The 15,236-nt window shown below is 42.6% G+C and overlaps 1 protein-coding gene across 1 annotated transcript in view; it reads left to right on the plus strand.

Moving 5' to 3' along the window:
• The window catches only part of pcdh15b (protocadherin-related 15b), a 1,048,074-nt gene that overhangs the window by 615,312 nt on the left and 417,526 nt on the right, over positions 1 to 15,236 (plus strand). The window contains exon 19 of the mRNA XM_041210329.1: positions 4,504 to 4,597. Within this exon, the coding sequence (XP_041066263.1) occupies positions 4,504 to 4,597 (94 nt within the window). The remainder of the gene's footprint in view (positions 1 to 4,503; positions 4,598 to 15,236) is intronic.

The following is a 15,236-nucleotide window of genomic DNA, read 5'->3' on the forward strand; positions in this document are numbered from 1 at the left end:
GAATTCTGTTAATTCTACCATCAGCAGCTAAGGAAACTTTAGAAATTTTAGAATCTCCAGCAATTGAAACCCAAAGGAATGAGATGGCATTCCTATTTGTTATAGTTCATTTTTAATGCCAGAGAGGTTGATTGGTAATAATTGACACTTATCACAACTTCAAAAGTGTACTTAGACTTGAAATAATTTGACAACTTTTTTTGTGGTGAGCTTAGTATATATCCTTCATACAAATACAGCAACTTCACCCCATTGAATGCAAATCAGTGGTGAGCCAGACAGTGATGCATCTCTTGTAACAACTTTTGGATATTTAATTACACAACTGTCCATCTCCTGAGATTACTGCATCATTTGCGCATTAAACGTGAGTGTAATTAGTTTTGCCGTTATTTCAGCTGCAAAATCTGGCCCATTGTAAGCTATTATCATACAGCATAAATACAGGTATCCTGCTGAATTTATTTAGTGCCACAGTGTTTTGGTTTTAAGTCATGCTGGGCAGATCCACAGTATCAAAAAATCTCCAGCAGTTTCCTTGGTGGTTGATAGTAGAATTAACAGAGTCCAGTTGAGATGGAGTCTCAAGAGCAAAAGCAAACAAATTGATTTTATAATGATATAGTTGTCAAATTTATTAAGATTGTCATTTTGTCATTTTGCCTGTACATAAATGAGTCAAAATTCTACTTTAGACCTGGCAATATTGTACAAACCAAAGCCCAGGATTTTCTATCGATAAAAATGAACAACAACAACAACCTCCATTTATAAAGTGCCTTTAACGCAGTAAAATTTCACCCTGAGCCAGACAAGGAAATATTAGGGCAGATGACCAAGAGGAAGAGAGATGGAGAAATTTAATTCCTGAGCTTAGGGCCCTGGCACCTGCAAGAAACAACCTCTGTGGGGCAATAAAATTAAGTATACTTAAGGCCAGAGTTGAAGATATCTTGGAGGTTTATAGAGCTGGTATCCCAGTTACTAGATCAGTACTAGTTTTTGCATTTTCCTTTAGTTTTATGCTGCCTCTTACTTCTTTCCTTGATTCTGGCTGTTTTTTTTTGGCATATATTGCTCCTACCGCTAAGGGGTGTAAACTAGTTCTCTATTATATTAAATTCTTTTTCAAACATCTCACACTGATCTCCTGTCATTTTGCTGAGTTTACTACGAAAGTTTGTCTCATTTTGAAGTCTGCAGCCAGCCTACCTAAATCCAAAATCTTAAGATCTGTTTCGTGTTTCCCCCTTTCAAACATTACTTTGAACTCCATCATATTCTCACTATTAGATAAACACGCACCATTAGGCTCTGTCTAAATCACCCCATTATTCATTGCTTAATTTAAAATGCCCTACCTCTTGTTGGTTCTAGGATATATTGTTGAAGGAGGTTATCATGAACACACTCAAGAAATTCACTACCTTCCTGTCATGAACTAGTCATATTCCAATCTATATGCAAGTTAAAATTCCTCATTATAACCACCATGTTTTGCTGCATGCTCACCTAATCTCTCCACTTGTGCACTTCACAGCTGCTACCAGGAGGCCTATATACTATTTCCACACCAGTCTTAAATTCTTTTTTGTTTCTTACTTCTAACCATAATGGGCTGAATTTTCAGGCCTCCTCCCGTGGTAGCATGTGTTGGCATTCAGCCTTGGGATGTTGTTGCGTTGGCCATTTTTGGAGATGTGAGTTTGAGGCCGGCTGGCAATTAGGCTTGATAAGGACCTTTTTAAAGGTGAGATTAGGAGAACAACTGGGATTTTCCTGTCATCCTTCAGTTTCCCAACTCAATGGATGGGTGGAGGGAGGGAGCATGGAGGTGGAGACCAACTGCTTTGAGTCATGCACCCAGCAGCAGATCAGGTTGCCAGGGCACCTGGTAGACCTCCATGCCCTTTATGTCTGTGTGGGAGAGAATGTAGCCAAAGGCCAGGCAGGTAGGCATGTGCTAGTCCTCGCAATTTTCATGGACTTGGGCCATCTTTATCAATGAGGTTATGGCACCTCACACGAGTTGTCATGCATAGTCTGCATGAGGAGGCCTTCTAAAATGTAAGTTCAAAGGTCGTCCTAATACCCCCCCCATGCCAACGTATGCCCCTCACACACCTACTATGCCTTTCAGTCATCCCCCCCATATCCCCTCATGCCCTGTATGCCAAGTTGTGCCCCTCCACCCATTCCCCCCATGGCCACTCTACCCCCTATTCTAGGCTAATGGATTTCTGGATTCTCAGCCAAGCCTCATTATGTTCGCTTGGCTGAGAGTCCAGACATCCATTAGAGAATGAAAACAACAGAGCCTCAGAGAAAACTTTGCTTGATTTACAGCTCTGGCTCTCTAATCTCTGCTGTCAATTTCACAATGTTTATTTACACAGGGTTAAGAGGCTCAAAGTGCCTGCAGTTTCATCTATTGAAACTTTAAAGGGTCTGGATGGTTGACACTTTTATTGCCCTGTAGTACAAAGGAGGTGTTTTTTTTTGAAGAAAGTGGAAAATTATCAATGAATGCTTGTTTTTGTTAATTTTTTTTAGCACATCTTACTGTCACGATGGGGTTCATTGCTTTTATACAGTGTACAGTGCGTGAATGGGCATGAAAGTGCTAGAGTGCATGAGGGGCCTTGGGGGTTTTTGGTGGACGTACCTTGACATGAGCATGAGAGGCCATGGAGGTGGGTGGAGAGGCATGGCCTGGCATAGGGACATGAGCTGGCATAGAAGGGGTATAGGGATTGTATGGTGGGTGAGGGCTAGAGGTCTTTACTTTTTTTCATTATAACTGGGATGAAGTCCCACAGCACTGAGCCAGCCCCAGCACTCGGCAGTTCAAGAGGCTGCCTCTGACTTCTTTCCTGGGTTGGCTGGCCCATCTCCAGCCTGCACCTACCCCGGCAATGAAAATCTATCTTTGCGGACACTTTCCCCTGAAGCGGGGAGCCGAGCGAGAGTTTTCCTGACTCCCACTACCTGCCGCAGTGTTCAAAATCAAGGCCCATGTCGCCATTGCCTGCTTACCTTTTGTTATATCTTCTCTTATTATTGAAGTTATTTCATCCTTAATTACTAAATCTGTTCCTTCCCCTCTACCATTTCCCAAACATTCTTGTGGACCTTATAGCATGATATATTTAGTTCCTAGTCCTGACCATCTTGTAGCCATATCTCTCTAATGTATACCTTCAAGTGTAATTTGCATCTCCAATTTCTTCAATTTATTTCTATACTCTGTGTGTTTGCATAAAGAATGCGTTGTGTCACACACCCTGACCTGTGCTTCTGCTCTAATGTTTTACTCACACATTTCCTATTTCTTCTTCCTTATTAAATTATTTTATGGGTGGAATCTTGTGGAGGCAACGGATATCTCGGCTGTTGGTTGGAGAGCTGGTGACCCCCAAATTGCCTCTTTTCGAGAAGGCCCTCCACATCTTGTGCCACTCGGGAATTTAACAGGTCAGAGGTGAATCTTCCCTTGGGATCAAGGACCCTGGGGGCAGATTTCCCACCTGCTAAGAGCTGGCAGCCAATCAGAGGCCAACGGCTTTTCTGTACTCAGCAGCGCCACTAGGAAGGTAGTGGCTGCTGCTTGTACTACACCCGCCCAAGGCCTTGGATCGAGGAGGGATTTGGGCACTGGTGAGTGGTGGCAGGAAAGAGGTCGCAGGGGAGAGGTGAGTTGGTTGCCGGCGGGTTGGGAAAGCTATCCACAGGCCTTTCCGCCATGGGCTTGATTGGGGTAGAGGTGGGAAGGCAATGGAATCACTACCCTCTGACCAATTAAATGCCCCCCACCCCAAACTCGCCAAGGGGGAAGGCACAGGATTCTGCCCTATGTATATAGTTTTCGATTTTCCTGTAGTACCTAAAGCACAATTTCCAAAAGGTGCTCTACTCCTTGCCCCTCTTGTCTATTTTGCAATACTATCTACCTTTTCCACTTTAGCTCTCCCTGCACCACTCACATAAACTAGCTTAAAGCCCACGTGACTGCTTTACTCATCATCTCCTCCTTGTACCAGTCCTGGTACCAGTGGTCCATGAAGTAGAGCCCTTCTTTCCTTGCCACTCCTACAGACATGTGTTTATTTCCCCAATCTGCTTGTACCTATGCTAATTTGCATATGGCTCAGGTAATAACCCAGGGGTTATTACCCTTGAAACCTTGTTTTTCACTTAACTTCTGGTTCTTTGCAAACCACACTTTCCTGTGTTGTTGGTCCCAACATGCACTACAAGTGAATCGCGCCCTCTCCTTCCACTTGCCTTTCAAGGGTTTGAGATGTCCCTCACCCTGGCACCAGGTAAGCAACATACTCCTGATCTTGCTCACAAAGGATTGTACCCTAATTATTGAAACCCTCATAACTACCACATTATAAAATAGGAGTATATTTTTCGCTGTTTAATATCAATATTTTAAAAACTTTGCGACATGTATAATGGTTCATAAATGTTTATTTTCTTGCATTCTATTTTCCCTAGTACTGGACTGCTAGTCTTAGAAAAATCTTTAGACCGGGAAAGCACCGATCGATACATACTTATTGTCACAGCATCTGATGGCAAGCCTGATTCGGTAAGTCAATTAAATTCTTTGATTGGTAACTGTTTTGTACTGTTTGCAGCTGTTATATTCTATTCCTTTCTATTGAAATTATAAAGGTTTATTCTGGTATTTTGACATCACTATTAGGAAGATTTGTATATTCACTAGCTGTAATTATTAATTTACTTTGAGCATTGTTGTGGTGCACTGATTTTCCAAGTTGATAGAACACAAGAAATTCATGGATAAAAGCAAAATGCTGCGGTTGCTGGAAATATGAAATAAAAACAAAAATGATAGAAAAGCTTAGCAGGTCCAGCAGCATCTGTGGAGAGAGGAACCGAGTTAATATTTCGAGTCCAGTATGAAGAAGAGTCATACGGACTCGAAACATTAACTCTGTTTCTCTCTCCACAGATATTGCCAGATCTGCTGAGTTTTTACAGCATTTTTTTTGTTTTTATTACAAGAAATTCATGAGTGGGAAGTGTTTGTATATTCTATTCAGTTCTCTTCTATTCTGTCATTGACTTTGCTCCACACCAGCTGTTGATTCCTGCTTTAGGAGGGAGAATGGACAAATTCAGCAAGGCCAGGTTCTTTGATCATAGTTTTATTGGGTAGGAGTGCAGGTCAAAGGATTGGGGCTTTGATTTTATTGTCTGACCCCAACTTGTCCTCCCATCCAGTGACATGAAAGTATATTATAACCTCACTACATTTGCCCCCTACATGCCTTACTCTGACTCACCTAAAAAAAATTCTAATATTGAATACATCTTCTGAACAGATATTAGAACTATACAATAGAACAATAGAAATGTTACGGTGCAGTAAGAGGCCACTCAGCCCATCGTGACTGCACTGGCCAAAAAATAAAAGAACTAGCTACCCATTCTAATCCCAGCACTTGGTCCATAGTTTTGCTTTCCAATATTCTTGTAAATCTCCTCTGTACCCTCACCAGAGCTATCACATCCTTCCTGTAAATGAAGTGACCAGAAGTGTACACTTCAGGTGCAGATCCAGGTACCTTTAAAATGAGCTGAGGGTTTCTGCCCTCACCACCAAACCAGGCAGCAAATTCCAAACTCCCACCACCCTCTGGATAAGAAGTTTTTCCTCATTTCCCCTCTAATCCTTCTACCAATCACCTTAAATCTGTGCCCCATGGTAATAGACCTCTCTGCTAGGAGAAACAGGGCATCCCTGTCTACTCCATCTAGGCCTCTCATAATCTTGTGCACCTCCTCAGTTCTAAGCAAAACAACCCTAGCTTATCCAATCTTTCCTCATTGCTACAACCTTCAAGCTCTGGCAATATTCTTGTAAATCTCCTCTGTACCCTCACCAGAGCTATTACATCCTTCCTGTAATGAAGTGACCAGAAGTGTACACAAAATCCCAGCTGTACCCTAACCAGCGTTTTATACAGTTCCATCATTACATCCCTGCTTTTGTATTCTATACCTTGTCCAATAAAGGAAAGCATTCCATATATATTCTTTACCATCTTATCCCCTGTTCTGCCACCTTCAGGGACCTGTGGACATGCATACCAATATCTCTCACTTCCTCAACCTCCCCCAGTATCCTCCCATTTATTGTGTATTCCTTAGCTTTGTTTGCCCACCACCCCCAAATGTATTACCTCACACTTCTCGGGATTGAATTTCATTTGCCACTTTACTGCCCACTGAACCAAACCATTGATATAATTTTGGAGACAACAGCTATCTTTTTCACTATCAACGACACAGCCATTTTTTGTGTCATCTACAAATTTCCCAATCATGCCACCCACATTTAAGTCCAAATTATTAATATATACAACAAATAGCAACTGACCCTGTGGAATGCCACTGGAAACCATTTCCCATCAGCCATTACCTTTTGTTTCCTGTTGTTGAGCCAACGTTACATCCAACTCGCCACGTTTCCCTGTATCCTATGGGCTTTTACTTTTCTGACCAGTCTGCCACATGGGGCCTTGTCAAATGCCTTACTAAAATTCATGTAGGCAACACCCACTGCCCTACCCTCATCAGTCATCCTTGTTACTTCCTCAAAAGATTTAATTAAATTCGTAAGACACGAATGTCCCTTCACAAAACCATGCTGACTATCGATGATTAATCTGTTCTTTTCTAAAAATCAGTTTATCCTGCCTCTCAAAATTGATTCCAATAATTTGCCCACCACTGAAGTCAGACTAACTGGCCTATAATTATTTGGTCTATCTGTCGCACCTTGTACAACGTTCGCAGACCTCCAGTCCTCTGGTACCTTGCCTATATCTAGTGAGGATTGGAAACTGACCCTCAGAGCATCCGTTAGTTCATCCCTGGCTTCATTTAACAGCCTGGCATACAACCACCTTCAATGATGTTGATCGCTCCAGTCCTTCCTCTCTCATTATGCTTATTGTATCCAATATTTCACACTCCTCTTTAACTAGAATAGCTGCATCATCCATCTCCTAAGCGAAGACAGAGACAAAGTACTCATTGAGAACCCTATCCACATCTTCAACATCAAAAGTCACTATGTACATCTCCAATAGGCCCTACGCTTTCCTTAGTTATTTCCTTGCTCTTAATGAGTTTTATTTGATTTTACCTGCCCATATTTTTTCATCTCCTCTCTTTGCTTTCCTAATTAGCTTTTTTACTTCACCCCAGTAATTTCTACATTAAGTTCCTTGTGACTGTCATAAGCTTTCTTTTTCTGTTTTTATCTTACTTTGAATGCTTCTAGATAACCAGGGGGCTCTAGATTTGACAATCCCACCCTTTTCTTTGTGGGGACATGTCTACATTGTGCCTGTAGAATCTCACTTTCAAATGCCTCCCACTGATCTGTCACTGATTTCCCTTCAAGTAGCTGTAACCAGTCCACTTTCGCCAGATCACCTTACAACTTCATAAAATTTGTCTTTCCCCAATTGAGAACTTTTATTCCTGTTCTATCTTTATCGTTTTCCATAATTATACTAAATCTAACTGTATTATGGTCACTATCTCCAAAATGGTCACGCACTGCGACTTCACCCATTTTCCCAGCTTCATTTCCTAAGACAAAATATAGAATTGCACTCCATCTCGTTGGGCTTGTTATGTGCTGGCTAAAAACATTCTCTTACTGCCCTGTTGTTTTTGCACTCAGAAATTTGCCTATACATATGCTCTTCTATCTCCCTCTCACTATTTGGGGATCTATAGTACAGTCCTATCAGTGTGGCTGCCCCTTTTATTTAATCCTGAGCTCAACCCATGTAGCCTCATTTGATGATTCATTTAGTATATCATCCCTCCTCATAGCTGTAATTGATTATTTAACCAATAATGTTACACCCCCACCTTTTATAGCCCCCTCCCTCTCCATACCCTATATCAGGGATATTAGTTGTCATTTTTGCCCCTATTTAAGCCAAATTTCCATGATAGCGTTGATATCATGCTGCCATGTGTCTATCTGGGCCGTCAGCTCCTCGGTTTTGTTTGCTATACTCATTGCATTTAAATAATTACTTTTTAACATTGCCAAATCCCTGTGCTGTAAACCTTTTAAACTTTGCTTCCTCTGTCTTTCAGAGTCATCCGCTAATTTTCTGTCTCCCACTCCCTACTCTGAATTTGTCCTATCTTAATCTGCCCTCAGTTTCCCATCCCCCTGCCAGTCTAGTTTAAACCCTCCCCAACAACACTAGCAAATGTCCCTGCAAGGACATTTGTCCCAGCCCTATTCACGTGTAGACGATCCGTCTTGTACATTTCCCATCTTCCCCTGAACTGGTCCCAATGCCCCAGAAATATGAAATCCACCCATCTCTCCTGCCATACATTCACCTGGTGTATTCTCCTATTTGCGTACTCACTAGCACATGGTCTTGGAAGCAATCCAGAGATTACTGCCTTTGAGGTCCTGCTTGATAATCTCTTTCCTAACTCTCTAAACTCAGCCTGCAGGACCTCAACCTTTTTTCTACCTACATCGTTGGTACTAATGTGAACCATAACCTCTGGCTATGCACCGTCACCCTTCAGAATGCTCTGAAGCCGCTCTGTGATATCCATGATCCTTGCACCAGGGAGGCAGCATACACCCTAGAATCATGTCTGTGACCACAGAAGCGTTTGTTTGTTCCCTGAACTATAGAATCCTCTACCACCATTGCTCTCCTGTCTTTTCCCCTCCCTCCCTGCACAGCTGAGCCACCTGTAGTGCTCTGGTCATGACTGTCACTGCTCTCTCCAGAGGAACCCTCTCCCCCATTGGTACTCAGAACAAAGTACCTGTTAGAAAGTGGGATGTCGTCAGGGGTCTGATGCACTCCCTGCCTTGCTTTTCTTGTCTGTCTGATGGCCACCCAGTCCCTCTTTGCCTACTCTTTCATAAGCTGTGGGATGCCAACCTTATAAAGCATGTTATCCACGTAGCTCTCAGCCTAGTGTATGCTCACAGTGACACCAGCTGTTCCTTGAGTTCCAAGATATGGCCTTCTAGTTTTTCCATTTGGTGGCACTTTCTGCACATGTAGTTGTCCAGGACACAGGTAGCATCCTGGAGTCCCCACGTGGTACAGGTGCACTCAACAGGTATGAGTAGCCCTGCCATGCCTCGAATTATTTATTTACTGCACCGAAATTGGAATTTAAGTAAACACAATAAAATGTTAATTAACTCTTGCTCCATCCTTATGCCGGTTATTTTTTAAATTCTCGACTCTCGCTGGAACTCTTGCTCTGTCCTCACGCCGGTTTTTTCTCAAAGCCCTGATTCTCACTAGAACTTCCGCTCTGCCCTTGCACCCGTTACTTTTTAAATCCTCAGCTGTCACTGGAGTTCTCACTCTGACCTCACGCCAGCATTTTTAAAAGCCCCGATATTGATCCAGCTTCTGTTTAAACTTGTCAATTGAATGTCAGTAGAACAGGTTTTGTCCTGTATTAGTTTAATGAGAACACATAAACATTGAATAGAAGAAAAAGTTATTTGCTTTGACATTTAATAGGATATACAGGACTAATTTAGACAGCTGTCTTCTGATTCTGGCTTTGATGTGACAAAACAGATATATATTTGGCTAAGTTTTGTTTTAGTACTGTTGAGAACTCTGTAATTGTGTTTATGTAGTTCAACTGACAGCTAAGCCAAAAACTTGCCCCATTCACATTCTGATAGAGGTTATAATCTGCTTGACAACAACTTCTGAATCAGATTCTAATCTCCCATTTTGAAATATATGCAAATTTCATGAATGCCTCAATGTATTTGATTAGCCTTTCCTTTATTGATTTTGAGATTTTGCATTCAAATTCATAGGGTCAAGTATCTCTTTTCTGGGATATAAAAGAGAGGGTATGTTCCATTTGGACCAGTTTGAGAATCTCATGAGGGGTGATAGTTGGAAAATTTAGAGATATGTGCCACAAAGTAAAAAAAAAATCACACGGCACAATTTCAGTTAGCCAGCCAATTTCACTTTATTTTACTAGCGATGTCTGAAACTCTTCAGCATTAATCTTAAGAAATTCGTTCCCACTGTGTGTTGATATATTAGGAGAGGTGACTAAAAACTTGGGCCGGGATTTTTCATTCCTGTTTGCGGTGGGCGTCAAAGCAAGTGGGAGTGTAACATATCAGGAGATTGCAAAAATCGGTTTCAGGTTGTCATGAAACCAGTTTGCGATCATTCGTTCCACCTGCCAATGGCATGTAGCGTTTCCTGCCCCAGCATGCCGGGAACCTAATTTCAATACTTTAGCATCTCGTTATAAGCACTGCTTGCCAGAATCATTCCCCCACGCTGGATCATGAGGTCACGTCGGCAAGGTTGCACACTGACATGTTTCACAACGGTACATAAAGGGTGAGCACCTGCCGACCTGCACTTCATTCGGGACTTCGAGGTTTGTTTGCCGACCATGCTTTGGCCAGCACTCGCAGTCATCAGCTCCAGGCTTCACAGGCAGCACCCCACCGCTTTTAGTGGGGGATTATGGGCAGGCCTCTACCTATCAGACCAACGGTAAGTCGGAGGTGGCTTTTTATTGGCTGCGGGGCTAGGGCTTGTTTGGGAAAGAGGGAGAAATGGCCTCAGGCAAGGGAAGAGGCTGCAGGACAGAGGCTGTAATGGGAAAGGTGAAAAGGTTGTGTGTGGAGGCACATGTTGATCTGAGCAAGATGTGAGGGTATGTGTGAGACAGTGAATGGTGATGTCCCTTGAGCTGGCTGTGAGTGAAATGCCAGTGAATGTGTGATGGCCTTGTGAGTTTCTTCTCATTCATTCAAGGGATGTGGGGGTCACTGGCTAGGCCAGCATTTATTGTCCATCCCTAATTGCCTTTGAGAAGGTGGTGGTGAGCCGCCTTCTTGAACCGCTGCGGTCCATGTGGTGTAGGTACACCCACAGGGCTGGTAGGGAGGGATTTCCAGGATTTTGACTCAGTAACAGTGAACGAATGACGATATATTCCTAAGCTTGGAGGATGGTGAATGGCTTGGAGGGAAACTTCCAGGTGATGGTGTTCCCATGGGTCTGCTGCCCTTGTCCTTCTAGATGGTATTGGTCGTGGATTTGAAAGGTGCTATCTAGGGAGGCTTGGTGAGTTCCTGCAGTGCAACTTGTAAATGGTATACACTGCTGCTACTGTGCGTCAGAGGTGGAGGGAGTGAATGTTTGCGGAAGGGGTGCCAATCAAGTGGGCTGCTTTGCCTTGGATGGCATCAAGCTTCTTGAGTGTTGTTGGAGCTGCACTCATCCAGGCAAGTGGAGAGTATTCTATCGAACTCCTGACTTGTGCATTGTGGATGGTGGACAGATTTTGGGGAGTCAGGAGGTGAGTTATTTGTCGCAGGATTCCTAGCCTCTGACCTGCACTTGTAAACACAGCATTTTATATGGCTAGTCCAGTTCAATTTCTAGTCAGTGGTAACCCCCAAGGTGTTAATAGTGGGAGATGCATTGATGGTAATGCCATTGTATGTCAAGGGATGATGGTTTGATTTTGTCTTGCTGGAGATGGTCATTGCCAGGCACTTGTGTGACACGAATGTTATTTGCCATTTGTCAGCCCAAGCCTGGATATTGTCCAGATACTGCTGCATTTGGACATGGGCTGCATCAGTATTTGAGAAGTCATGAATGGTGCTGAACATTGGGCAATGATCATCGAACATCCCCACTTTTGACATTATGATGGAAGGAAGGTCATTGTTGAAGCAGCTGAAGATGGTTCAGCCTTTGACACTACCCTGAGGAACTCTTGCAGTGATGTCCTGGAACTGAGATGATTGACCGCCAACAATCACAACCATCTTCCTTTTGTGTTAGGTATGACTCCAACCAGAGGAGAGTTTTCCCCCTGATTCCCATTGACTCCAGTTTTGCTTGAGTTCTCTGATGCCATATCCGGTCAAATGCTGCCTTGATGTCAAGGGCTATCACTCTCACCTCACCTTGGGAGTTCAGGTCTTTTGCCCGTGTTTGAACAAAGGCTGTAATGTGGTCAGGAGCTGAGTGGCCCTGGCGGAACCCAAACTGAGCACCAGTGAACAGGCTATTGCTGAGCAAATGCTGCTTTATAGAACTGTTGATGACCCCTTCCATCATTTTACTGAATGTGTGAGTTTAGAGTGGTGAGATGATTGCCTTACCCTGCTGGCACGGATGAGATCATCCATCCTTTTTCTGCACTGGATGGCCAGCCTCTTCTCTGTGCATTGATGTTGACCACCACTGCCACTGCCTCCCAGATCACAACGGTGAGATTGCTGGACTTCCTGCAGCCAGAGCAAGGATAGAGGACATCATGGCGAGTCTCCAAAAAGTATTCCAGGGATGGGTCACTGGACTCTTCTTGGCTTTCGTGACCCTATCTTCACTGGAGCAGCCCTGGGATGCAAACAGAGAACTCTGTGTGCGGCTGCAGTTTAGATGTGGTACCTGGAGTGAGGAAACAGTGAGGAAACGGTGTGGCGGGCAGCTCAGAGGCCGCTCGCCAGCAAAACGGTGCGTTTCCTGTGGCTACATAATTAAGGAGGCGGGAAGTGAACGATACAGCGCAACATCTTTGTTCATGCCTCCAACCGCACTTAGTGCAATTCATGGAAAATTCCACCGTTGGTCAAAGAGATTAAAGGAGAAAAGGAAACACTTGTATTCATTCAGTGCCTTTCAATTCCTCTGCATGTCCCAACATGCGTTACAGTCAATAAAGTACTTGTGAAACATACTCACTGTATGCTGGAAACAATAAGTCTTAAGGAGGTCATGAAGAAGAACACAGAGTGTGGAGGTTTAGAGAGTGAATCCAAAAGCTTAAGATCAAGATGGTTGAAGGCCTGGCTGTCAGTGGTGGGTCAAAAGAAGTGGTTTATGTGTAGCAGTTGGAAGATTTCAGCTTTGGGGGCTTTAGAGGGGTCCATCATGCAGCTCATCCTATGTTAGTAAATCAACATGGAGCTAAGGTGTTGTAGAAGGCTTGACTATATGATGCCCTATTAATATTTTAGTGTGACCATTTCAAATGCAGATTGCAACTTAGCTGTCTGCTATGCTACTCCTTGCGCATGGATCCTAACCATTCAAAAGGCCCATAATACTGAATGAAAGCTTTGGAATGATGAGCAGTTTATACTCGGTTCAGAGACTTGTTATAGAAATCTCCTGACTAGCATTACCTTGGCATCTTTCCACAAGTGTGACATTATCTTTCATATTTATAGCCAGGATTTCTGGGTGTTGTAGTGAGCGATCAATCACCCTGTCAGCTAGTTTCTGCCAGGCTTTCAGACAACTTATCTCTATGCAGTGTGCCAACCAGGGTAACCTATTTGTCTCAATGTGTGCAGCTGCACATCACGAGCATCATCCATTTAACATGCTTTCAGAAACCCTTCATTTGTGAGAAAAAGTGTAACTCATTAATCAATTGAATGGGATTTTAATTCAGCATATTATTGACTTGATTTTCTATTTGCCTTTCTAATTTTTTGATGTATTTTATTTGTATTCATGAGAGAAAAATCATTCCTTTTTTTCCTCCGACTTGTTTATGATTACATTTGTGAGCTACTGAGATTGCTTTTTAATGAATTTTAACCATTTTATATAAGTTAGACCTGCTTCTGAAAGAAGTGAATTTATTTAAAATATAAAGAATAGTCAGATTAATTAATAAACAAAAATATTTTATTCACTGAATTGCAACTAAATGATTTGTCCATCTTTAAGATTTAATATAGATCCAGCGGCAGCCAAGGCTCAGTTGATAGTCTCTAAGTCATAAGGTTGTGGGCTCAAGCCCTGCTCCAGAGTTTTGAACACAAAAATCTAGGCTGACACTCTAGTGTAGTACTGAGGAAGTGTTGCACTGTTTAAGATGCCTCATTTCAGATGAGACAAAAATAGAGGCCGCGTCATCACTGGATGTAAAAAAATCCCCTGACACTGTTTTGAAGATGAGCAGGAGAGTTATCCCTGTTTTGGATTTCCAGCATCCGCAGTTTTTTTGTTTTTATCTTTGAGTTATCCCTGATATCCTGGCCAATATTTATTCCTCAATCAACAGAAGAAAATTAATTACCTGTTCATCATCATGTTGCTGTTTATGAAGGCTTGCTGTGTATAATTTGGCTGCTGTGATTCCTTCATGGCAACAATGACGGCTCTTCAAAAGTACTTCATTGTCTGTAAAGCTCCCCTGAAGTTATGAAAAGCACTATATAAATGCAAGTCTGTCTTTCTGGAGTTAAAACTTTGTAGCCAACTCTGCAGTCTGCCATTAAAAGACATAACAATTTGCTGCTGGAGCCGTTTAAGCTGCTGCAACATAGATTCAGAACCCAGGCTTTTTACTGCTGTCAATCAGACAGGAAGCTTGTTGCACAGGTTGGAGCTCATCATATTATGGTTACCCTTAGTGACATTTCAGGTAGGAGTGAATGTACAGAATGGGTTTGATATTGACCTCTTCACAATAGTGGCGGGTTAATTCCTAAAAACTGAACAATGCGATCCAACCCAACAAGTACATGACTGCCATCGTTTTTATAGTGCCAGATTGTGTGACGTGCGAGTATCCTGCCTTGCAGAGGCGAGACACTTCATTAATGTATTTAAATCAGACTCCCACCGTGCGCTTAGGAGCCTAGTTCAAATTTATCTGCTGTCCTGCATAGGCTTCTCAAAACTTGGGAAACCCAGCAGCCAAGTGGAAGTGAGAAATGCCAGTTTCAAAATCTACCTGCTTTGTATAGCATTCCTTGTGGTCTAGGGGAAGCAGCAGTTCTTTCCCTCGCTCCACCCATCACAGCCTTAGTCTGTGATGTAGTTTGATAAAAGTTCTGTTAAATTAGTTCTTTTATCTCCACTGGCTTGGCAATTCTTGGGTGATTGAGCAAATTACAAACATAAACTTTAAAGCAGTTCACCACTTTACCTTGATCATCAAAATGACAGAACAGAGCTATCAAACAACAGCGGCCAGCAGGTATTCCATCACCCTCTCTTAGGCTAGTTCTTCACAAGATTCTGACTGCTTTTTAATAGCTTTCCCTCCCCTCCGCAAACAAAGAGATCTAAATCACGCTTTACAATATTAATATTAACAGAGACCTTAATCATTTGTAGGAAACTTTAATTAGTTTAAAATAAATACACTAA

This window comes from Carcharodon carcharias, chromosome 17 (assembly GCF_017639515.1).
Source record: "Carcharodon carcharias isolate sCarCar2 chromosome 17, sCarCar2.pri, whole genome shotgun sequence".
Classification (NCBI taxonomy): domain Eukaryota; kingdom Metazoa; phylum Chordata; class Chondrichthyes; order Lamniformes; family Lamnidae; genus Carcharodon; species Carcharodon carcharias.